Below are 24,243 nucleotides of genomic sequence, written 5' to 3'. Positions count from 1 at the left end.
GGCCTGGGCAAAATCAGTGACACCATCAAATGCCCAAGCTGGCTTTCGAGGCTCTGTCATCTTTCCATTCAATCCAGCGCAGATCAAGGCGAGCCTGTTTGCTCCTAGTGAGATGACAGACGACCCCCTCCATCAGACCACAGAGCACCTGGAAGAAGATACACAGCTCCCTGCAACACCAACTTGCCCAGAGATCGACATCTGAAGGCACAAGCAGAGGGGTTGGCAATGGGCAATAGCAAGAGAGTGGACAAACCATTTGCACAACAAATTTGGTGTCAAGCTATGTCTACACTTTAAGTGGGTCGCGCAAGCATTAAGGGTTCGGCTTTATGTTGTTCGCTCCATGCAGTGGTTGATAGAGGTTTGATCTCTCGCTGGCTGGCAGAAACTGGCACTGATGGATCACATGATATTTGATGACACTTTCTAAAAATGCCAAATGTAAACATAACATACTATGAAATAGTGTTCTATGGACATAGCAGTTATTGATGTAGCAGCCAGGTATAAGTCACAATGAATTAAAGTGCAACTCTGGACATGTGCAAAAGTTGGATGGTGTACAGGTGTGTGTGTCAGTCCAGTCTCTGAGCATTGAGGAGTCTGATGGCTTGGGGGAAGAAGCTGTTACACAGTCTGGCCATGAGGGCCCAAATGCTTCAGTACCTCTTGCCAGATGGCAGGAGGGTGAAGAGTTTGTGTGAGAGGTGTGTGGGGTCATCCACAATGCTGGTTGCTTTGCGGATGTAGCGTTTTGTGTAAATGTCTTTGATGGAGGGAAGAGAGACCACGATGATCTTCTCAGCTGTCCTCACTATCCTCTGCAGGGCTTTGCGGTCCGAAACAGTGCAAGTCCCAAACCAGGCAGTGATGCAGCTGCTCAGGATGCTCTCAATAGTCCCTCTATAGAATGTAGTGAGGGTTGGGGGTGGAACATGTACTTTTCTCAGCCTTCGAAGAAAGTAGAGACGCTGCTGGGCTTTCTTGGTAATAGAACTGGTGTTGAAGGACCAGGTGAACACCAAAGAATTTGGTGCTCTTGACGATCTCCACAGAGGAGCCGTCAATGTTCAGTGGAGAGTGGTCACTCTTTGCTCTCCTAAATTCAACAACCATCTCTTTTGTTTTGTCGACATTCAGAGACAGGTTGTTGGCTCGACACCAGTCCGTTAGCCGCTGCACCTCCTCTCTGTATGCTGACTCGTCGTTCTTGCTGATGAGACTCACCACGGCCGTTTCATCAGCAAACTTGATGATGTGATTCGAGCTGTGCATTGCTGCACAGTCGTGAGTCAGCAGAGTGAACAGCAGTGGACTGAGCACACAGCCCTGGGGGGCCCCAGTGCTCAGTGTGGTGGTGGTGGAGATGCTGTTCCCGATCTGGACTGACTGAGGTCTCCCAGTCAGGAAGTCCAGGATCCAGTTGCAGAGGGAGGTGTTCAGGCCTAGGTTCAGCTTTCCAATCAGGTGCTGAGGAATGATTGTGTTGAATGCTGAGCTGAAGTCTATGAACAGCATTCGAACGAATGAGTCATTTTATCTAGGTGGGTGAGGGCGGTAGTGATGGCATCGTCTGTTGAACGGTTGGTACGATACACAAACTGCAGTGGGTCTAGTGAGGGGGACATTTCACCCCACACTTCCTGTAGCACATGACCTTTCACCCCACACTTCCTGTAGCACGTGCCATAGATGTGTCTGTCTTGTTGGGCACTTCTCACGCACCTTACAGTCTAGCTGATCCCACAAAAACTCAATGGGGTTAAGATCCGTAACACTCTTTTCCAATTATCTGTTGTCCAATGTCTGTGTTTCTTTGCCCACTCGAACCTTTTCTTTTTGTTTTTCTGTTTCAAAAGTGTCTTTTTCTTTGCTGTTCTTCCCATAAGGCCTTCTGAGTCTTCTCTTTACTGTTGTACATGAAACTGGTGTTGAGGGGGTAGAATTCAATGAAGCTGTCAGCGGAGGACATACATTTATTTTTCTTTGGTAAGTAGCCATTTAAGGCTGGTAATTAACAGTCAGCTGGTCGTTATTGTGAAATTAACCCCTTCTAAATGTTGCAAGACCTTTCCACTACATGATCCTGATCACCCTGCCAAGGTTTATTGTGCAATAATTAAAGCAATTTCATGTTTATTTAAATATTAAATTAGAATGGAATTAACAATCCAAAACAGGATCATCTAAATGGGGAAATTCAGCTTCTGTTTTACGGTATTTCAAATAAAGTCTTGAACATTTCAAATAAGTAAGAAACCGCTGTTCAGAAAAAGTGTTGCTGATCTTTGCGTTTTTTGAGCGTGCTGTTATTGAGGTCAGTAAATTGAAGGTCTGAGCTCAAGACGTGTGGTTTATTCTGATTGGTAGATAAAGGAAGTTCTGATAAAGCACAAGAGTTTGTAGAAGTTGGTTTGAGCATGTATAGATAGTTTCATGTTGTGAGAAAAGATTAAGCTGAGATTATTTGGTTGAATAACTGAATGAATGAAAGAAGAGTTTACTGATCAAGATCAAGACGTGTCTGCCAGAATGATTTCCTCTCATCTGTGTGCTTTGCTCCTGTTTGTCATGGATGGTAAGTACATTTAAGAAAGTATTGTTGTTGGTTAATATGAAATTAGTTCTTTAAACATAGTTCATATTTTTCATTATGCATATAGACATTGCAGTAAATGTTATATTATTATATTACTATTGTATTCATATTTATGTGATTCTTTTGTCCAGGTACAGCATGTTTTTGTCAGTGAAGTGTTTCAACAATGTACATCTTGAAAGATGAAGATTCACTTTAAAATTGTTCAATGTTTTAAGGAGTTTTTTGTGTATTTAGAGCATCAGAGACATTCAATGAGCTGGTCTTTACTTTCAGTTTAATCATTTGAATTCATTTGTTTTTTTTAGGTGTTTCCTTATATTTGTTTGTGAATAAAATTATGATCATTGTCAAATGGTTAACAAAATAAGCCACGGTCTATTAGGGCGACCATATTTTGATTACCAAAAACCAGGACACTCGGCCCAGCAATGAGATACTCAAATGATACTCGAATTTTACTCAAAGATGCCTTGTTAATTTCAATACATTTAAAGTAGGCTATGCCTCTGTATGGATAGAAATTTTTTATTACAAAATACTATCTATCAAAGACACAAAAAAGACGGCCAGGACAGGACGTGAAAACAGGACATGTCCTGGTAAAACAGGACGTTTGGTCACCCTACGGTCTATCCACTTCCTGATTGCTTTGCTTGACACTTTTGTTTCCTTGTTGAGACACACTGAACAAATGAATAATGTTAATCTGGTGTTAATCATCTGGTGATTTCAGGTGTGTTTGGTGTTGATGAATTGAAGTCGGTGTCAGTGATGGAGGGAGATTCTGTCACTCTACACACTGATGTTACTGAAGTACAGAGAAAGGATCAGATAGTGTGGATGTTTGGACCTCAAGAGACTCTTATAGCTCACATCTATAAGCAGATCATTGATATGTTTGATAGTCATGAGACATTTGGAGACAGACTGCAGCTGGACAGACAGACTGGATCTCTCACCATCAGAAACATCCAAATCACAAACTCTGGACTTTATAAACTATTGATCATCAGTGGAGAAACTTCATACAAGAGATTCAATCTTACTGTCTGTGGTGAGTTTAAAATCACTTTTGTGAAAAATAAATGGTGTAAGCTGTTTTTAAGGGTGTTTATGAGGAATGTTGATTAGGCTAACAGTGTTCAATATAATTGACTGATTATGAACATTATAAACTTGAATTAAATGGTAAAACGACTGCTGTTGTACATATTTAGATTTCAGATTTCTTATTTTACCTCATTGATTGGGAATGAACACAAAACTGGGATGACTTTTCAGAATTTTGTTTAGTTTCAGCACATCTAAGAAACACTTTTTTTTCCTCTCATGTTTTGCAGCTCGTCTGCCAATTCCCATCATCAGAGACTCTTCTCAATGTTCTTCAAGCTCTAAATGTGTGTTGGTGTGTTCAGTGGTGAATGTGACACACGTGACTCTCTCCTGGTACAAAGGAAACAGTTTATTGTCCTCCATCAGTGTGTCTGATCTCAACAGCAGTCTCTCTCTACCTCTGGAGGTGGAATATCAGGAGAACAACATCTACAGTTGTGTAGTGTCCAATTCATTCACCAACCTGACCAAACCTCTCAACATTACTGATTCATGTCAGACGTGTCCAGGTGAAAACACAGATATATATACGTGTGTGTGTGTGTAAGAGAGAGTGTGTGTGTGTGTGTGTGTGTTCACATACATATAAATCTGTTTGTGAGTTGATATCCTTTTGGTGAGTGTTTGCTGAATAATCTGTGTTTACTTTTAATAATTACACTCTTTTCATCTGTTCTATCAGCGGTTAAATCTTGAACTAATTCAGCTGATTTATTTAATTCACTTCAGACACCAATAATACTGATCCAGTTGTATCTGTTTGTTTAGTGTCTCTGTGCAAATGACAAAAAACTGAAAGTTGAAATGCACAATTCTGTTTCTCAGTTTTGTTTTCTTCCATCAGATTCTGTCCAGTGTTGTGGTTCGACTGAAGCTGTGATCCGATTGGTCATCTCTGCTGTGGTGGGCGTGGCTACTGTAATTGTACTACTTTATGACATGAGATCCAGATAATTTGAACAGTGGAGAGAACAGACATCATCAGTTCCTCACAGATGCAGCAAACAGTTCTTCAATCTGGGGCCAGAATCATGAAACATGAAGAATAAAATCCTCCTGAAATTTTTCCTCGAGTTATAAAATAAGAAAATAATAGTTCAGTATTTTGTATTCACAAAAACACCTCTTAGTTTGTCCTAGAACTTAAATAATATAATTGTGAAACCGGCCATTGAACACTAGATGGCGATTTTGTTTCAAATTTGATTCTCATGGCTCAAAGACTGTGTGTGCACTGAGATTAATGTTGAGATTACTTAAAAATTATTTTTGCTTTTACTTTTGAATTCCAGTTTTGTATATTCTTGTACTTTAGATTTATTTCACCCAATAGTGACCATTCTGTCATCATTAACTCACCTTTATGTTGGTCCAGACCTGGTGTTTTTTTTTTCTTCCATGTAACACAAAAGGAGATTTTAGGCAGTTTGTTAATCTTTTTTAACATTTCTTTCATTTTAAGGATTTGAAATATCAGAATAATAGTATCTATTTTTTGAAGTGCACCAGTCCCTCCTGCAGCAAAGCACCCCCACAACATGATGCTGCACCCCCAATTCACAGATGGGATGGTGTTTTTCGGCTTGCAAGCCTCACCCTTTTCCTCCGAACATAACGATGGTAATTATGGCCGAACAGTTCAATTTTTGTTTCATCAGACCAGAGGATATTTCCCTAAAAATTAAGATCTTTGTCCCCATGTGCACTTGCAAACTGTAGTCTGGGTTTTTTATGGTGGTTTTGGAGCAGCGGCTTCTTCCTTGCTGAGCAGCCTTTCAGGTTATGTCGATATAGGACTCGTTTTACTGTGGATATAGATACTTGTCTACCTGTTTCCTCCAGCATCTTCACAAGGTCCTTTGCGGTATGATGTCTGCGTGGTCACATGGTGTTTATACTTGTATACTATTGTTTGTACAGATGAATGTGGCACCTTCAGGTATTTGGAAATTGTTCCCAAGGATGAACCAGACTTGTGGAGGTCCACAATTATTTTTCTGAGGTCTTGGCTGATTTTGATTTCCCCATGATGTCAAGCAAAGAGGCACTGAGTTTGAAGGTAGGCCTTAAAACACATCCACATGTACACCTCCAATTCATTACACCTCATAGTAGAAGTAGAACTAATTGGCTAATTGTATAAAGGCTTGACATCACTTTCTGGAATTTTCCAAGCTGCTTAAAGGCACAGTTCATTTAGTGTATGTGAAATTCTGACCCACTGGAATTGTGATTATAGTCAATTAAAAGTGAAACGATCAGTCTGTAAACAACTGTTTGAAAAATGACTCCTGTCATACACAAAGTAGATGTCCTAAATGACCTGCCAAAACTATAGTTTGCTAATATGAAATCTGTGGAGTGGTTAAAAAAATTTGTTTTAATAAATTTCTGACTTCAACTCTACATGAATGAACATTTTATTTTTTATTTTATTACTATTTTTATTTTTGTGCAATCGGATGGATGTTCTGGTTCAAGACAGATGCTTTTCACACCCTTTGCAAATAGTGCCATTTATTTGTATTTGAATCCCATATATGATTTATTAATATTTATTATTTATCAATATTCATCATAGTTATCATCTCTTATATTATTGCATCCCAATATAAATACTAACATATAGCACAGAGCAGAGATGGGACCAAGTCACACATGTGCAAGTCTCAAGTAAGTCTAAAGTCTTAACCTTCAAGTCTCAAGTAAGTCCCAAGTATTTTTTTCTTGGGCAAGTCAAGTCAAGTCACAGGCTATGTCAAGTCAAGTCCAAGTCAAGTCACAGGCTATGTCAAGTCAAGTCCAAGTCAAGTCACAGGCTATGTCAAGTCCAAGTCAAGTCACCTTATTATTGTAATTTTACCTGCAGAATCTGATCATAATAAAGTGAAAAGACAAGATATAAGTAACTGTCAGTAAATTACAATACTCATGTTCAGTAAAATACATCATGGAATCAAACAAAATTGTAACTTCATAAAATTATTTATTTTTCACTTCTGCCAACAGTGTTTGAAATGTTTTAAATTTTCAACATTGAGTCCATAAAACAAATAACAGCTTAACATCCAACAGACTCCTCTCAGAACACCTCCCTCTCTCTCTCTCTCTCTCTCTCTCTCTCTCTCAAACACAGTTACCTACATTAAACTTTGTTACATTTCTCCTCTTTCTCTCACACACACACTCTCTCTCTCTCTCACACACACTCACTCCCACACTCACTCACTCTCGCGCTCACACACACACACTCACTCTCGTCTCTCGCGCTCTCACACTCCCACACCCACACTCACTCACTCACACACACACACACACACACACACACACACTCAGAGTATATCCATTAGTCATTACCTCTTTTAAAAGGTATTCCACCTTGAGGTACCAGCGCGCGTGAACGTCATGGCAACGTACAAAACAAAGTACCTTGCGCGGGAAACACTTAACGTAAATGCGCGTAACTAAGGTAAATCAAGCAGGCTAGTATGCAGCATAAGCCACGAAGTGTTGGCGAAATAAAAAATTAATGGACAGATTTTTTTTTTTCCAGAAAACTTCTTGCACAAAATAAATTCAAGCACTTTCAAGGACCTGTATCTATGTATGTTTATTTTCAAGAACTTTCCAGGGCCTTGAATTTTATTTTTCAGATTCACAAACTTTCAAGGATTTCAAGGACCCGTGGGAACCCTGCTATTATTACATTAGCTAACTACCAACTAACCAGTTAAAATTAACAAACACTTACTGGGCAGAATGGCTCTTCAAATGGCGGACGAAATTGGAGGTTGTCGTCTGGCTGTCCGCGATCTTAACGTTGCATGTCTTGCAAAGCGCTGTTCGTCTTTTGCCATCTTGATAATCATTTTTGAAGCCGAAAGCGATGATCCTCGGTAACCTTACCCCTCAGCTGACATGTTGATGGGTTATCTGATCTAAATGGGCGTGGTGTGCGTAAGGTACGAGAGGGCATGGCTGATGATAGCCTATAGTGTCGTGAGTATTCTCAGCCTGCGCTCCAGCTGGATCAACTTTATTTTTTAAAATAATTTACATATTTTATATTCAAATTGAAAACATTATGTCATTAACACTCAAGTCATTCAAGTCTTCGTGTCTCAAGTCAAGTCAAGTCCCGAGTCTTTAACTTCCAAGTCCGAGTCAAGTCTCAAGTATTTTATTTTTTGTCAAGTCAAGTCACAAGTCATAAAAATAGCGACTCGAGTCGACTCGAGTCCAAGTCACAAGTCCCCATGTCTGGCACAGAGGCATCCCCAGGGGGGCAAACAGCATCTGCCAAACACCTTTAACAAACTCCACAAGCTTTAATTTATATTTGTGAGAAAGCAAAATTAAAGTGGAAAACACTGAGTAATATGAGTTAATTATTTGATCCTTTAGGATTTTGTGTCTAAATATGTAGGTCGCAATCCACTCTGGGGTGTTAAAGTCTCAAGTTTGAGATGTTAATCAAGAACTGAGAACATGGCGGGGAGTGGATACAGTGACACCCAGGAAGGAAAGGAGAGGCACATGTTAAGTCTCTCTCCTGTTTACGGTTCCACCTCTAAAAAACTAAATTGTGCCCAAGACAAAAAATGACCAAAAAAATGGCTATTGTGAGTGGGGTGGTCATGCTCGCCCCTGGTTCAACGTGCAGCTGTTGGAAGGATCAAACTATTTGTAATTATTTATTTTTATTATTATGCATAGTGCTTGCAATCCTATAAGGTTATTTTTATTATTTCGTAAATCAAGAATGAGGCCAAACTTTTTAATAAATATTTAATAAATAAAATCTATACAGAAGAGTAATCAGTGCAGCAGATGATGGTGTCAAGCTTCTTATTGTCTGATTCCTGAACAGAGAGAGAAAAAGAGAAAAAAGGCAATAAATATAAAAATATATTATATTTATCTTTGTCTTTTGTTTTGCAAAACACAAGTCAATGAAATACTTGTCGATTCGAAATTGAGGAAACTATTAGACACAATTTTCACATAAAAAGACTTTTGATCTTTTACTATTCTTACTGGAGATAACTTGCCTTCTGTAAAAGTTGTCTGAAGTTCTGGTAACAGCACAATCTTAAAACTGCAATCATGAATAGACCAACAGATATCAGCACTATATAATGTGATCTTCCTGATTCTATAAAGGACAAAGAGAAAATCATCATTCAGAATGGAGAACTGTCAGTCTTACTTAAACCAAGACACTCAGATATCTGAGAGAGTAATAAAGGATCTGATTGAAACTGAACATTTATCCATATAAAGAACCAGAATGAGGGAAATCCTTATTTATCATGATCAGTAAATCTAAAAATGTCAAACGTGTCTCTTAAATAACTGTTGATTTACTGTAGGGTGTACACTACTCTCTAAATGCATAGGAGTGGTGGTGGTGTAGTGGGCTAAAGCACATAACTGTTAATCAGAAGGTCACTGGTTCGATCCCCACAGTCACCATCATTGTGTCCTTGAGCAACGCACTTCTCTCCAGGTTTCTCCGGAGGTATTTTCCCTGTAATAAGGTTTTCTGTAAGTCACTTTGGATAAAAGCATCTGCCAAATGCATAAATGTAAATGCATAGTGTCTACTACAGTGAACAACAACACTCAAAATACTTTTGTAAACATTAAGGTTGGGATTATATATTCTTGTTTTGTAGTAAAAGTAAACATGGATTTGGGATATAATAATTCATGCATCAGAGGGTTAACATGTTGTCAGGTGACATCAGGTAAACAGACATTGGTACAATATTATAATATTAGTATATTACAAGGACGGGAACGAAATATTGAAAAACAGGAAAATAAGTAAATGCTGAAGATGAGCGCATAAGGCACATGTTAACTCTTACATTCAAAAACAAAATGTTGTAAGTGCTTCAATGGGTCTGTATTGTGTCCTGTCAATATAACTTTTGGTAGTTCACTTTTATTTTTACAAAGATCTGGATGAGCAATCTAAATGTCCAAATCTCTTTCATTTTTTTGGAGTGTCACAACCCCGCCACATTACCTTTGTGTTCACATGGGGGTGGGGTACATAATAGCCCACATTTAATGGCCACCTCAAGTGTTGTCACCAGAGACCTCCGTTATCTCATTACTTGAAGTAAAATATACCCAGTTGACATATGATGCCTTTTTTTTTTGCATAAATGCACATTTATTCACAAAATTAAACTTGGTTAATTATTAATATATTAACACTGTATTACTGTAGTAACATCATTGTTTGTTGCATCAAATCTGTTTTCCGCCCAAAAACATGTTTACGACAATATTACTATAGTAAAAATGCATTTATATTCATTGAATCTATTATTCTAAGTACTATTAAAGAAAACATTAAGTGTGGAAACAGAATGGGAAAATTTAAATGACATTCGCGGACCCAAACTCGGGTCGACACGGTCAGGGACGCGTTAACGCACGTGCTTATATGTGGCCCAGCGGGTGGAGCGTTTTTAAGTGCTTTCAGCTGGAGACACGGTTGTTGACAGATTTAGAACTGCATAGCGTTTCTGGTATTTACATGGAGCGTAAAACTCAAACACAAGTATTGAGACAAATATTATACAAATAATGTAATCACAACAATTCCAGCCTAATACGTGAAATGGAAAATTGCGAATCTTATTAAAATATTTGACAATATTTCACTTTATGCTTCCATGAAGAATGATTCTGTTTTTTATTTATTTTATTTATAAGTTTATTTGTATAGGGACAGTACAAAAAAAAACATGATCCCAGTCAAAACTGGAAAATATGTATTGCATAGAGAGTATAGCCAAAGCTAATTTGCATCTCAGGTCCCTAGAAAGGCTTTTCTAAACAAAATAAAAAACCAAAACAAAACATAAAACTACTACTCATAGAATAAAACTACCACAATATGTGACTTATATACACCTACCTAAATTATACATATTAGAATGGAGCTTTCAACTCGAGCATAAAACGTTTACATCACATTACACTTTTACATTATATTACAATTTTACATACTAAAATTATTACGTTTAAATATGCGTGCAGTTCTGGTTTATTTACCTTCAATGTAAAGGACTTTATTTCAAGTATTGCCTTATACTCATTTGGCAGCAGGTTCCAGAGTTTGGAGCCCTCAACAGAAAAGGCTCTTTGCCCTTGTGTATTCTTACAAAAATTAATTCTACAATTCCCACCTGCCGAACTCACATTTAAAAATCAATTTTATATATGACAGATTCTTAAAATGTACAAAACTTAGCATATAAAATTTTTTTAAAACGTTGCAGTGATGCCATCGATTTGGCTTTTTATCCATTGTTCACTTTTTCTTTCATTTTTATTGCCAGGATAACATACAGTATGATATAACGTTTCACATCTAAATGAATTTCACACTGGATTAGAATCTTCCCAGTTTTTGGAAGTTGTTCTAATATGCAAATACTGTATATAATACTCACAAATGATCATTCTCTCTAACAAAATGCAATGTATAAATGGAAACAAATGTCCCGATGTGTAGGCGTCTTCGTGAAATGCTGAATGTGGCAGGAAAGTGTTTATCATGGTCTTCATTGCTGAGTCCCTCCAGCAAATCAGTGCTTGTTCTTCTTGTTTTCTTTCCAACAAAATTACATTGTGAGGCATAACAAGATACAAACAAATAAGTAAATAATAATAAATAAATAAGTCCATCCATCCATCCATCTTCAACCGCTTATCCGAAGTCGGGTCGTGGGGGCAGCAGCTCCAGCAGGGGGCCCCAAACTTCCCTATCCCGAGCCACATTAACCAGCTCTGACTGGGGGACCCCGAGGCGTTCCCAGGCCAGTGTGGAGATGTAATCTCTCCACCTAATCCTGGGTCTTCCCCGAGGCCTCCTCCCAGCTGGACGTGCCTGAAACACCTCCCTAGGGAGGCGGCCAGGGGGCATCCTTACCAGATGCCCAAACCACCTCAACTGATTCCTTTCGACGCAAAGGAGCAGCGGCTCTACTCCGAGCTCCTCACGGATGACTGAGCTCCTCACCCTATCTCTAAGGGAGAAGCCCGCCACCCTTCTGAGGAAGCCCATTTCGGCCGCTTGTACTCGCGACCTAGTTCTTTTGGTCATGACCCAGCCTTCATGACCATAGGTGAGGGTAGGAACAAAAATTGACCAGTAGATCGAGAGCTTTGCCTTCCGGCTCAGCTCTCTTTTCGTGACAACGGTGCGATAGAGCGAGTGCAATACCGCCCCCGCTGCCCCGATTCTCCGGCCAACCTCCCGCTCCATTGTCCCCTCACTCGTGAACAAGACCCCGAGGTACTTCAACTCCTTCACTTGGGGAAATACCTCCTTCCCCAAGTGAGTATAATAAATAAGTAAATCACACATTTTTCAATAACGGAGAATAAACGTAGGTGTGTTTTTGGGCCAAACGATATACTTGCAAGTTGTTGCTCATGGTGACGTCACAGTGACATCATTTTGTTGTTTACAAAAAGTTGTAGTTTGTTTATTTTGTTCAGGAATGCACCGTTAAGTATCATTCAAATGTTATTAATCCAAGAGAAATGGTCTGTTATGTTTATTACATTCATAATGTGACACAATTATGAACTGATGCTTCAGGCTAATTCAAATGCTAATTATTTGATATTTTCTTTGAATTATTTTGCACATGTACACATTTGAGCAATCATTAAAGGTCTCAGTATTGTTGGGGTAATCAACAATACTGTTGTTTATTGTTAGTAATCATTTTAAGTCGGGACACAAGCCGAATAATCGGTTAAGAGCTAATGATTAATCGTTACAATAATCGTTCTAATAATGGTTAGATTAATCAATTATCAAAATAGTCATTAGTTGCAGCTCTATTAACATTTCTACCTTATACTATATAAGGAATTATTATATCATAGTGTTAAAATGTTGCCATGATAATGGTATAATCATTTAATGACAGGAAACACATTTAAAAAAACATGAAAATAACTAAATGAACAAGATGGCAACAATTCAAATTCACTTTTACAAAATCAAAATCGACCTTATGAATCATAATAAATGTCAATAATGGATACAGCAATTACTATGGCATTAATGGTTATGACAGCTAAGATTTTAAAATATGAATATGCATGAAATATAACAAAATATTTGAGAAATCATGACAAAATATTTGTACTCACTATAAACGGAAACAATGTATGTCTTGGTTGTTGTCCTATTGCCGCTTATGATCTCTACTTTAAAACATCCAGAATCTGTTATGCTGACGTCACTGATGGTCATAGATCCAGTCTTATTGTCCAGCTTCAATCTGCCAGGATATAGCCCATATATGTGACTGTTGTGGTCTTTGAGATCAGCAATACGAATCTCTTGAGGTCCAAACATCCACACTATATGATGGTCCATGTGTACTTCAGTAAGATTAGTGTGTAGAGTGACAGAATCTCCCTCCATCACTGACACCATTTCTTCTTCCCCAGCTCCCATCACACCTAGAGAAGTTCAGGAAAAGTCAAACATTGAATCATCATATTCCCTTGTTTATCTGAAACATTTCAATCGAAAAGGAACTGATGCCTGAAAACACAAATCTTTCACAAGCACTTGATCCACATTCATCCTGTCAACAAAAGCTCCATAATGTTCGCCACATGAATGAAATGTAGATTTTCTATTGTGTATTTTTATGTGGACTATACACAAGTGAGCACTTTGTGGAAGGTAAAAATTATTATTCTATTAGAAAACAATTATAGAATAATATCTCGTTTCTCTCTCCAAATCTTCTCTTGTGTAAGTTGTTTCTCAGTCAATCCATTTATTGCTTCAGTCAAACGGTGCATTTAACTGCACAGCAGTGGTGTAAATTGTGATGTATTAATATGTTATCAAATACTACATGCATATAAAAAAATAAAAAAAATGTTCTTAAATTGACTCTTGAATATATCACATAATTTGGGTTTAAGAGAAATGAAGGGTACCATGGGGCTAAAGGCACACCTAAAGGAACATTTGCATATTTTGGGGGCATTTTATAACATCTCAAATATTCTATAAACAAATGAATCTCCAGTGTGAATGGATCAGTCAATGTGAGCCCACTGGAGCATTTTTCAGGACAAATCTACATTTCCCCACTTTAAAAAAAAACTATTTTATGCCGGCATTGAGCATTTTTTCACAAATACTACCCTTTTCACTTATTGGACAGGTATTATGCCTAAAATTCATGAGTAAATTTCGAGGATTTTCATTTGTATATAAACTAATTAATAATTAAATTAAAAATGATACATTTGCCTCAAAATCAGTGTTTAGGCACGCAAAGATCTCAAGCATCATGATAATTGTACATTGCAAAGAGACAAACGGGGGTTCTGGAAAGTGCGGTGGTAGTTTTTGCTGCTATTGAGTTTGTTTGTTTTTGGGAGAAAATAAAATCAGAGGAGCCTTTTAACCCGCGGGGCCTTTTGCCCAGTTGCGCCATACTGGTTCCAAATAATTGTTATGCCACCGCCGACTCCCATTTCATTTTAAACATTTCAATTCAAAATTATAGACAGGAAACTTTTGCTCTTTAAAAGATCAGATAAAAAAAAATTAAAGACTTATAGCGTTTTATTCCATGCAAAATAGGCTTACAGATCTAAAAACGGAGCAGAAAATGTACGTATTAGTCTCACTCACAATTGCGGCAAATGTGGCCTAATATATTTGGGTGAAGCCCACATTGTCTATTTGAAAATAAATTATTAAACATTACAATTTCCCCCAAACTGATGTCGGCTTTTCTGGGTTATAGTGAGCCGGACTGGACGCGGAAGAGTGTCAAACTGCTTCAACAAAAGGAAGACACCCAGATCTCTAGGATGAGCCCGAGACGGGAAATAGACTTATTATACTGTTTATAGTCCGCACAATTGCGCACTCTTTACAGAACAGATTCTTCGTGTCAGAACAAATGGAATAAAAAGTCCCCCGTGTCCCCAAAAGAGAGTTTGGAAAGCTGCACCGGGTCCACATTAGACAGACAAAATGCTGAAACTGTGAACAAAGATGAATCCTGTTCGACTGCCTCATGTCACCGACACCTCTCTCTTTATCGCAATATGAAGCTTTATTTGTAAATATGAACATTACTGTCGTTCTGCTTGATTTAAGATTTTGAAATGGATGATTGACATTGCCTGAGACTTTGAGTCACACATGTTGAGAACCGCTGGTTAAAACGAAAGAAATTTAACTTGATCCCTATAATGATAGCGGATTATAGCAACAGGAAGTGATATTTGCAACCAAAAAAACAATCCTTCCATTCAGGGCCGTGCAGAGACCTTTGGAAGGGCAGGTGCTCAAAGTATAAAAGGGGCACATGGAACAAGGCTTTAAATAGCGCGGTGCTCAAAATATCAATACAGTAATATATCGTGACACATTCCTTGCTGATTCGCGTATCGATACGGATGATTCTGTATTGATACGGCAGGAAACGCTGTGATGCAGTTTTGGAAAAGAAACAGAACAGAAAACAAATTTTAAGTTTAAAAGTAAAAAAATATTTTCTGTCCAGAATAATTAGAAACTGAAGTGTCTTAAGTTGTACCAACCTGATGCCTTTTTCTTCTCTGTTATACAGAATAATTAAGAACAGCCGTTATAGTAAAAACTATAGTAAACGTTATAGTAAAATCAACGTGGCCCATGTTTCGTACAGTAGAGTATAGTTTTATTTAATGCCATGTCAGCATTTGTGGCTATTTTGATGGCAAAAACTGAATTACAAAAATACAAGAGTTCCATTTAATATAATAAAAACAAAAACAAACAGAAAAAATACAGCAATTTTATTTTACAGCAAATACAACAGATTTTTTACATGAATGTGATACCTGTTCTGGTAAAATCTTACTAAATTCCTTGAGTGAGTATGCTGCCTTTGCTGTTGTTGTTGCTGCTGCTGCTAATACTGGAGTTGATCTGAGAGACGGTAGACATTAAAACAACAAACATATAGGAGATATATTAGCTGATTAAACAATTGTTATGTTACCATGACAAGATGTAAAGATTGCTGAGAGTGTTTGGAACTGGCTCACTGACCTGCCAAGGCTGACTGCTCCAAGAAAATAAGAGGGAGATGCTCACAGAGGCTGCTGCACACCAAGAGCTGCAGGTAGAGAAAATAAGATACCAGATTCAAAAAGTAAAATTATCTGAGAAAAAAAAAACATTAATGGGGGATAGGATGATGGTGGCCATGGCAGGGGTGAGAGTGAGACACAAACATCTATATAGACAGAGGTGTGTGTGCTTGTGTGTCTACAGTACACAATACTGTGATCATGATTTCAAGTTGCATTGTGACTCTGAGATGTAGTTGGATTTTGATTGATTATGTCTAATCAAAAATATAAGTAAAGAAACTAAAATGTGTATGTGTGTGTTCATTCTGTTGGCACCTACTAAAAATCACAGTGTAGCATTAATCTTACCAATAAGTGGAGGATGAGTTGTTGTAGACTTTTATAACAGAAATTTCCTGTTGGCCATGTCCCTAAAAATGTTAATGACATTATTGTCATTTATTGGAATGTCCTTCTCAATGGCCAACAGAAGAAGGTCAGACAATCTCTCCTCTTTGCAAAAGCTGCGAAGTTTGGTTTTCACAAGCTTCAGTTTTGAGAAGGAACGTTCCACAGTTGCTGTGGACACCGGAAGTGTGCCATATGTCTTCAGCAGCAGAGTCATGTTGGGGAAAACTAGATGTGCATTGTTTTCCTTGGCCACTGACAGAATAGAAGACACATTGGCTGGTGGTGGGCATGAGTATGACGTATGGAAGACCTTCAATTCTGTCTGCAATTTGTCTTCATCTTCAATATTGTAGAACTGGCACAGTTTCTTCACAGCTTGGAGTGCTGCTGTTGGAACGCTAGCTGTTTTCCAGTTCTCTGGGACTGTCAGGCAATGGAAGGCATGCAATATTTCCCATTTGGAATTATCTCCTCCTTTAAAGCGTCTCTGAATAGTGGTCTTTGCTGTTGTAGAAAGAAAATATTTTTGTCATTTAAAATATAATTATATTTTAATCCTGTTCTGAATTGTTTTATTTTTATAATGATAATTCAGAGAATGAGAAAATCAGTATAAGCCTTATCAGTGTTGTTGTGATAATTATTTTAAAGCACTCTACATTTTTTTTTAAATAAATACTGAAATAATAATAATAATAATAATTTAGTCAAAAGGCATAAAAAAAAAGACAAGACCCCTCGACGCCTGTGAGTGAAACTTTTCTCCCTCAAACAGCAAGGTAACGTAACGTTACTTCTACAGGCTACACACAGCAATATATACAACATATCTGCATGCTCTCTTCACGTCGTTATTGTAAAATAATAATAATAAGTAAATAAACATCAAAATCACTTCACTGAGAATGAATCCCCACTTACCAGCTGCCGCGGTCGCGGTGTTGAAGATATCTTCCGGTAATTAAAAAATGCGCGTGCTGAGGCCGTGCGGCGTGAGGAATAGTCCCGGTCGGATGAGGTCATCGTCAGGTGAAAGGTCATCATCTGGATCATTTTATTTAAGGCTAAATTATTAATCATACATTTTACTAATATTTAGATTTGGCATAGGCAGGCATTCACAAAAGGGCCTTTAATTAATAAAAAAATGAGAGGAATTTTTCTTTGACAAAAGGGCACTTTGGGCACCAAGGGGCAAAGGGGCAGGTGCTCAAGCACCCAACGCCCCCCCCTCTGCACGTGCCTGCTTCCATTTGACCTGAGATTTTAATCTCCAGTGAAGTCAACAAGAGCCATACAATGAAAACAAAGACGGAAGTTTGTTACTATTTAGTGAAGAAAAGTTAGTTTATCGTTTTGTATATATGTAATATAGTTTGTAATAATACTACGTATATTATTAGGATTATTATTATATTATATAAGGAATTACATCATAGTGCGAAACTGTTGCCAGATATTGTTGGGTAAACAGACATTGGTAATGCATGATAATGGTGTTATATTATATCATTGTGATGGTGATATTTATTGTGTGTTGTGTCTCCCTGTGCTTTTCTTGTCACTTTTGCTCTCCATTAAGCAGGCTAATGCCTTAAAGCTAAGGCTTTTATTCTCTCTCTTGTTCCGAGAGTTACATTTGATGTTGCTTAAGTGGATAACAGTCTTGTCTAGTCTTAAAGTGACTGAAGTAATAATATTGTAGTGTGTACTATACTCCTGTGGAAATACTAGTTTAAATTGCACATTTAAGTTGTTGCTTATGTTGTGGGATTCTTTAGTTGGGAGGTGGACGCCATTTTGTTTTCTCGGTTATTTATAGAGGGAGAGTTTGGGAAGTGACATGTTTTTCTCTTTCTTTTCGACAGGTAAGTTACTCTCTAAACAACTCTAGGAAGAATGTCTTTTGTTTGTTATTTTGGCCGGTTCCACTCCTTAATTTTATCTGTTTATCCCACTGAATACTTCAATACATTTGTTCTTTTTTCGCTAAATCACGTGTTGTAATTTGTGTTTGGTCTGGGACCTTGAGATAGGATCACTCTTGCACTCTCCAAAACATTTGTTACCCACCTTCCCATACCTCTAGACCAAGGAAGATGTGCAGTAACAAATGGCACAATAATTTAATGACAGGAAACAAATAAATATTAAACATGAAAATAACAAAATATCAATAATGGATACAACAATTACTATGGCATTAATGGCTATAACACCTTAGATTTTAAAATATGATTATGCATGAAATATATTTGAGAAATCATGACAAAATAAATGGCAATTTTGTACTCCCATATAAACGGAAACTAGTCCTACTAGATCTTGATTTTTGTCCCACTGTCGCTTCTTATCGATAAACAAATGAATCTCCTGTGTGATTCAGTCAATGTGAGCTACGGAACATGTTTCAAGTAAATTTCAGGGATTTTCATTTGCTACATAAACTTGCGACATTTTTTTAAATATTAAAAATGATACATTTGCCTCAAAATCAGTGTTTAGGCACGCAAAGATCTCAAGCATCATGATAATTGTACATTGCAAAGAGACAAACGGGGGTTCTGGAAAGTGCGGTGGTAGTTTTTGCTGCTATTGAGTTTGTTTGTTTTTTGGGAGAAAATAAAATCAGAGGAGCCTTTTAACCCGCGCCAAATAATTGTTATGCCACCGCCGACTCCCATTTCATTTTAAACATTTCAATTAAAAATTATAGACACCCAGGAAACTTTTTCTCTTCAAAAGAGCAGATATGAAAAATTAAATTAAAGACTTTTAGCGTTTTATTACAAAATAGGCTTACAGATCTAAAAACGGAGCAGGAAATGTACGTATTAGTCAAATGTATATACACACATGTAAATTTAACAACAGCTGGACGGAAGAATTTCATTTAATATCCCGAAGCCATATCAACAATACCCACGCCAGATGTGTCGCACTGATTTTATTATCAGACACCGTGGGAAAAATTACGGTACTCGCACACCACATTAAATCACAACGGCACAATTTGTATGCATTTAGCCTTCCTCTCTCCCGGATTTGTGTACCCAAATGTTTACATGTATGCTTAACAGGCTGCGTGTGTGACATGACACGAGATTAAACAACTCGGGCAACGCAACGTGGGAAAATTACCACCTTCTCTGAATCGAGGAAATGTATCAGATTTCTGAACTCTCTGTCCTCAACTATGGAGAACAGCTGGTCATCCAGGACCATTCCTCGTAATTGTTTTGGTCTTTTCGTTGCTCATACCAAGGAAAGGAGAGGCTGCTGACTTGTGGCTGGCTCTGAGCTCTGGCTAGCTTTAGCCGCTTTCACTTTTTAGCTTATTTTTTTTTAAATGGGCATTTTCAGATGGGTGATGGTGTTTTAAGTGTCTAATTCGGTTTGTTCCGAACGTTACTGTGGTGGTTCTCCCACGGTTTACTTCAGCCTTACAATTATTACAAATCGCGAACTTTATGTATTCACTGAAGAACTTCCACGCCAATGACATGTTTACAGGCGGCTGTGACATTATTGTCTGCGCCGCTGGCAACAAAACGGACCGGCTCGGAATCGGAATGAAGTGAGGCTGACCGGCCGGACCGGGCATGCGGAAAATCGGCTGATTCCTATCTCTAGTGATAAGTCCTATTGCGGACTCACCGGGACAAGACAAAAAGGGCTTGGAAACGGAGCACTTACTGATGCCATTCTCAGTCAAACGTCCTCTTCACAAATTTGTTATGTCTTCATTTAGACAAGAAACACAAGAAGGATCCTTCAGGAAACTTCAATAAAATGCTCGAAACCATCATGATTAAACACATCTCTCTCTCTCTCTCTCTCTCTCTCTCTCTCTCTCTCTCTCTCTCTCTCTCTCTCTCTCTCTCTACACACACACACATTACCACCACAGCAACTGAGAGTCATGACTCATGTATGAATTTAAGTATATCACACAGTCAAGTTACAATCTTAAAGGACTGTACAAATCCTAGAGTGTATATCGAGTTTAGTCAAATACTGTTTTAAATAACAATCATCATCATAGTATTTACAAGGTACTTTAAGTAACTTCAAATCATATCATGTTTTAATAATGTAAAGCACTGAATGAGAAATCAAATGAATCTGTCCTCAAATGTTAAAGCTATTACAAAATACTCACCGAATGTCTGTAGAATATACAGAAAGACGAAGTACAATATGATTTTCATCTTATTAAAAGAACAGATCTTCTCCTTCAGAGATTTGCTTTCCAACCAGCCACTCGTGTATCTGTTTAGCACAGTTGTGCACTGGAGTACTTAAATCATAATTTGCCCCTCCCCTACGACTCCACACACATTAACCCGCCCTCACTCCAAACCCGCAATCAATCCTCTAACCACGGGTTTCTGGTGCACTGTGATGTTATTACAAAATAACTACACTAACAAGATTGGCAACTAACACCCGTCAGATTCATGAGTGACACAGGGCTGTCTGTAACTGCAAATAAATTACCAGCGCAAGAATATTTAGAGCAATATTACAAATAAATACTGCTGAATCTTAAAACACAATACATGTATGTAATTACTCATATAAACTGGTTTTATGTGTTGTGTTGCAGTTTATGCGATCAGCATGAACACGCTGTAAAACTGATGGTTGATATTGGCGGTTTAAATGGATGATAATAGCAAAAATTATGATTAATTTGCAGTTCCTTTGTTGCCGTTTTTTATTCTTTATTTTGCACTAACATTGTCCATTTGTTCCGTCCGGGTTTTCTTTATGCACTTTTAGGCTCATATATACGAGCAATAAATTCATTTTCCGTATCCTTTGGTTCTTGCCCTTTATGTGTAAGAAAATTAATGTATGTAGCCTACAAACTGTCCCGGGGCGGGTGAACGATTTCGGAGGCCCCACACTCTCAGAAAAAAAAAGAACAAAACTCCTTTTAGGGTGGTACCTTTAACCACACACACTCAGTTTATTTATTTTTCTTTCTTTCTCTCTCTCTCTCTCTCTCTCTCTCTCTCTCTCTCTCTCTCTCTCTCTCTCTCTCTCTCTCTCTCTCTCTCGCGCGCGCGCGCGCATGTGTGGGCGTTTGCTGAGTGAGTCGGGTGTGAATTGGAGCGTGACTGTGGAGTCCTTTTCTATTTCAAAGGTCTGTTTACTTAAATGTTGTTTCTCTCACTGTCTTTATTTATTTATTTTTTACTGTGTATGGTCACAAAGCACTGATAATATTGTGGTGAGAAGGGTGAGGTTGTGTCAGTCAGTTTTTTAAACTGACTGCCATGGCGAGTGTGGAGATGGCGAGTTATGAGCAACTCACCCGGCAGCATGGAATAAAAGTGCCGGTTGGAGTCGAGTGCTCCGTTGAAGGATGTGTGTTGGCGGTAGGAGAGGTGGTTGGTCACAGTAGCATTCGTTCGGCGTCGCGAATGAACGGTGCTGTGGTGTTATTCTTGGATAAAGTTGAAAAAGTGAACGTTATAGTTGAAAATGGGATAGTTCTCAATGATAGCTTGATAAAGGTTTTTCCACTTGTTAATCCAGCGAGAAAGGTTTTGATTTCTAACGTGCCCCCATTTATTAGTGATGGAGCTTTGCAACACGAATTATCGCGTTATGGACAGTTGGTTTCTGCGATTAAGAAAATCCCCCTGGATGCAAATCCCCGTTGTTGAAGCACGTTGTGTCTTTCAGAAGACAAGTACATATGATTTTGAGGAGTGATATTGATGAACTGAATATTGCTTTTAAATTCAAAGTCGATAGCTTTGACTATGTAATCTTTGCAACAATTGAGAGCATGAAATGCTTTGGATGTGGGAAAGTGGCACTTGTAGTAGTAAATCTTTATTTGTCCCTTTACAGGGGAGTTCCGACAGAATTATAGAATTCTATAGTCATATCCTTAGTTTTGGATACATTCATTTGTAAATGAGAACTCACACCAATCCAAAAAATATTTCAAAATGGGTCCATGCTCTGTGTCACCTTGCTTTAACACGGTACGCGCTTGTCCTGATACAAGTACTTCAAATGGTACAGAAGATGAAAGTCTGTCTCAAAGTAACAATGAAGGTCAGAGTGTGGGAAAAGAAAGTGAAGTTAGTGAGGTTTCGGATTTGAGTGTGGACAAAGAAGAACCTGAAAGTAGTAAAGAAAAGTGTAGTGAGAAACTAATTAAAAAGAATGATGAGACATTGGATATTGAGTTTGATGAGATGGTGGGTGAAATGAAGCAGTATTTAAAGTGCTATCAGTGAAAAGGAAGTCGATTCTTTGTCAGATGGCAACTACATCAAAGAAAAAGGCTCAAGATGAGACTGTTACTAAAAGTTCTGAGGAGGTTTTGAATGCAAGTGATTTGTCTGGCTCAGAAAGTGAGCGAGAATTTTCTGAAGTGCAAGTTAATGAAAACGTGAGACAAGACTATATTACAGTTTGGAAAGAATGAAAAGTTTCCTGCAATGTACAAAAGGAATGAGGAATGTTGAAGTTATAGACTACTTTCCTGATCTTTCCTTGTTTATTGACTCGATTGAATGAAACAGAAAGGTGAAATATGTCTGTCAAATCCTGAGGTGTATCGTCTTAAAAAGATTGTACAAAAAGTGCGTCCTCAGACATTGGACAATGATTTGTCACAAGAATAATGGAGTAATATGGACCTGGCTTTTTATGCTGTTTTCATCCCTCATAATGCGTAATTTTAAAATTTCATCCCTGAATGTAAATGGGGCGAGGGATGCAAGCAAAAGAGCACAGGAGTTAATGAAATTGAAAAATATAGATGTTATGTTTTTGCAAGAAACTCATAGCACAAAGGAAAATGAAGTTGAATGGATGGAGTGGGAAGGAAATATTGTTTTGAGTCATAAGACTTCTCTTAGTGCTGGAGTGGCTGTTTTGTTTTCAAAGACTTGCCTACCAATATCTTACGATGTTATAGAAGTGATACAAGGTAGATTAATGAAGATAACAGCTAAGTTTGAAAATGTGACTATGGAATTGGTAAATGTTTATGCTCCTGTAAAGTCATTGGAAAGAATGTTGTTTCTTGAATCTTTATGTGGTTGTCTGAAACAATGTAATACGGAAAGTTTTTTAGTACTGGGTGGAGATTTGAACTGTACAAGTAATGATTTAGATAGAAATCACTTTGAACCTCATATGGCATCAAGAAATAAATTAATAAATATGATTAAAACTTGTCAACTTTGTGATGTGTGGAGGAATTTTCATTGTAATGAAAGGCAATATACATGGGCCCATGTGAAAGAAAATTATATTTCTTTAGCAAGATTAGATATTTTTTTATTGTTTTAAATATCAGAAACAATTTTTTAAATCTAGTTATATTTGTCCTGTTGGTTTCTCTGACCACTCAATGGTAGTGGCATGTGGGTCATTCTTAGCATTCGGTGCCATTTGAGTCCTCATGACATAATGTGGTATATTTTGAGTAAAAATGGGCTAATACTTGTTTTTAAATGATCATCTTAAATACTTAACCCCCCTTTACCATAGAACACAATAATATGTACCCAGGATTAATTAATAAAAAAATATTGACCCTGATTTTAGTGCAAGTAGACTAAACTGCCATGTCCCCAAGTAAGCTTGTATAACTTCAGCCACAAATATAAGTAATAAAAATCTAATAAATTCGAAATTTTTCAATATTGTTGTATATTCTTATTTATAATATTCCTCAACAAAATATATTTTTGTTAGTAATACATTTTTTAATGCTTAAAGTCTTTAAAATATGTTGTGTCCCTGAATTGAATGTCCCCCCTGTTACTCTGATGGAAAATCCCTCTGAACACGCCCCTTGACTGTTACTCTAATCACATGACTCTCAGGAATGTGAATACTTTTTGGCAGCAAATTCTCTTCAAGAAGCAGAGTAAGTATCACTCCTTAATTCACCCTTTTTTCAATGTTTAAGAATGATTCACTGATGTGGTAAA

General features: G+C 37.7%; 2 protein-coding genes across 2 annotated transcripts in view; one reads left to right on the top strand and one right to left on the bottom strand.

Annotated features, from left to right (window-relative positions):
* Positions 1 to 3,332: 3,332 nt before the first annotated feature.
* On the top strand, positions 3,333 to 4,735 carry LOC127640881 (natural killer cell receptor 2B4-like). The gene is made up of 3 exons (XM_052123573.1): positions 3,333 to 3,659; positions 3,946 to 4,227; positions 4,563 to 4,735. The coding sequence occupies exons 1-3, from the start codon at positions 3,377 to 3,379 to the stop codon at positions 4,670 to 4,672; spliced, it is 675 nt and encodes a 224-aa protein (XP_051979533.1). The 5' UTR covers positions 3,333 to 3,376; the 3' UTR covers positions 4,673 to 4,735.
* A 3,785-nt stretch (positions 4,736 to 8,520) lies between these two features.
* LOC127641012 (T-lymphocyte surface antigen Ly-9-like) overlaps positions 8,521 to 24,243 on the bottom strand; it is a 122,446-nt gene continuing 106,723 nt past the window's right edge. The window contains exons 2-5 of the mRNA XM_052123744.1: positions 12,911 to 13,225; positions 9,153 to 9,248; positions 8,770 to 8,873; positions 8,521 to 8,580 (exon numbers count right to left, since the gene is read on the bottom strand). Of these exons, the coding sequence (XP_051979704.1) occupies positions 8,521 to 8,580; positions 8,770 to 8,873; positions 9,153 to 9,248; positions 12,911 to 13,220 (570 nt within the window). The 5' untranslated portion in view covers positions 13,221 to 13,225. The remainder of the gene's footprint in view (positions 8,581 to 8,769; positions 8,874 to 9,152; positions 9,249 to 12,910; positions 13,226 to 24,243) is intronic.

The sequence above is a fragment of the Xyrauchen texanus genome, chromosome 50, assembly GCF_025860055.1.
Source record: "Xyrauchen texanus isolate HMW12.3.18 chromosome 50, RBS_HiC_50CHRs, whole genome shotgun sequence".
NCBI lineage: Eukaryota > Metazoa > Chordata > Actinopteri > Cypriniformes > Catostomidae > Xyrauchen > Xyrauchen texanus.
This window is presented reverse-complemented; position numbering and strand designations above follow the sequence as displayed.

Bases quoted from the DNA above. Each gene is read 5' to 3' on its own strand.
- LOC127640881 (XM_052123573.1), top strand. From the start codon at position 3,377: ATGGAGGGAGATTCTGTCACTCTACACACTGATGTTACTGAAGTACAG. The intron at 3,660-3,945 runs GTGAGTTTAAAA...CATGTTTTGCAG, and splicing joins ATTCAATCTTACTGTCTGTG to CTCGTCTGCCAATTCCCATC. The intron at 4,228-4,562 runs GTGAAAACACAG...TTCTTCCATCAG, and splicing joins TTCATGTCAGACGTGTCCAG to ATTCTGTCCAGTGTTGTGGT.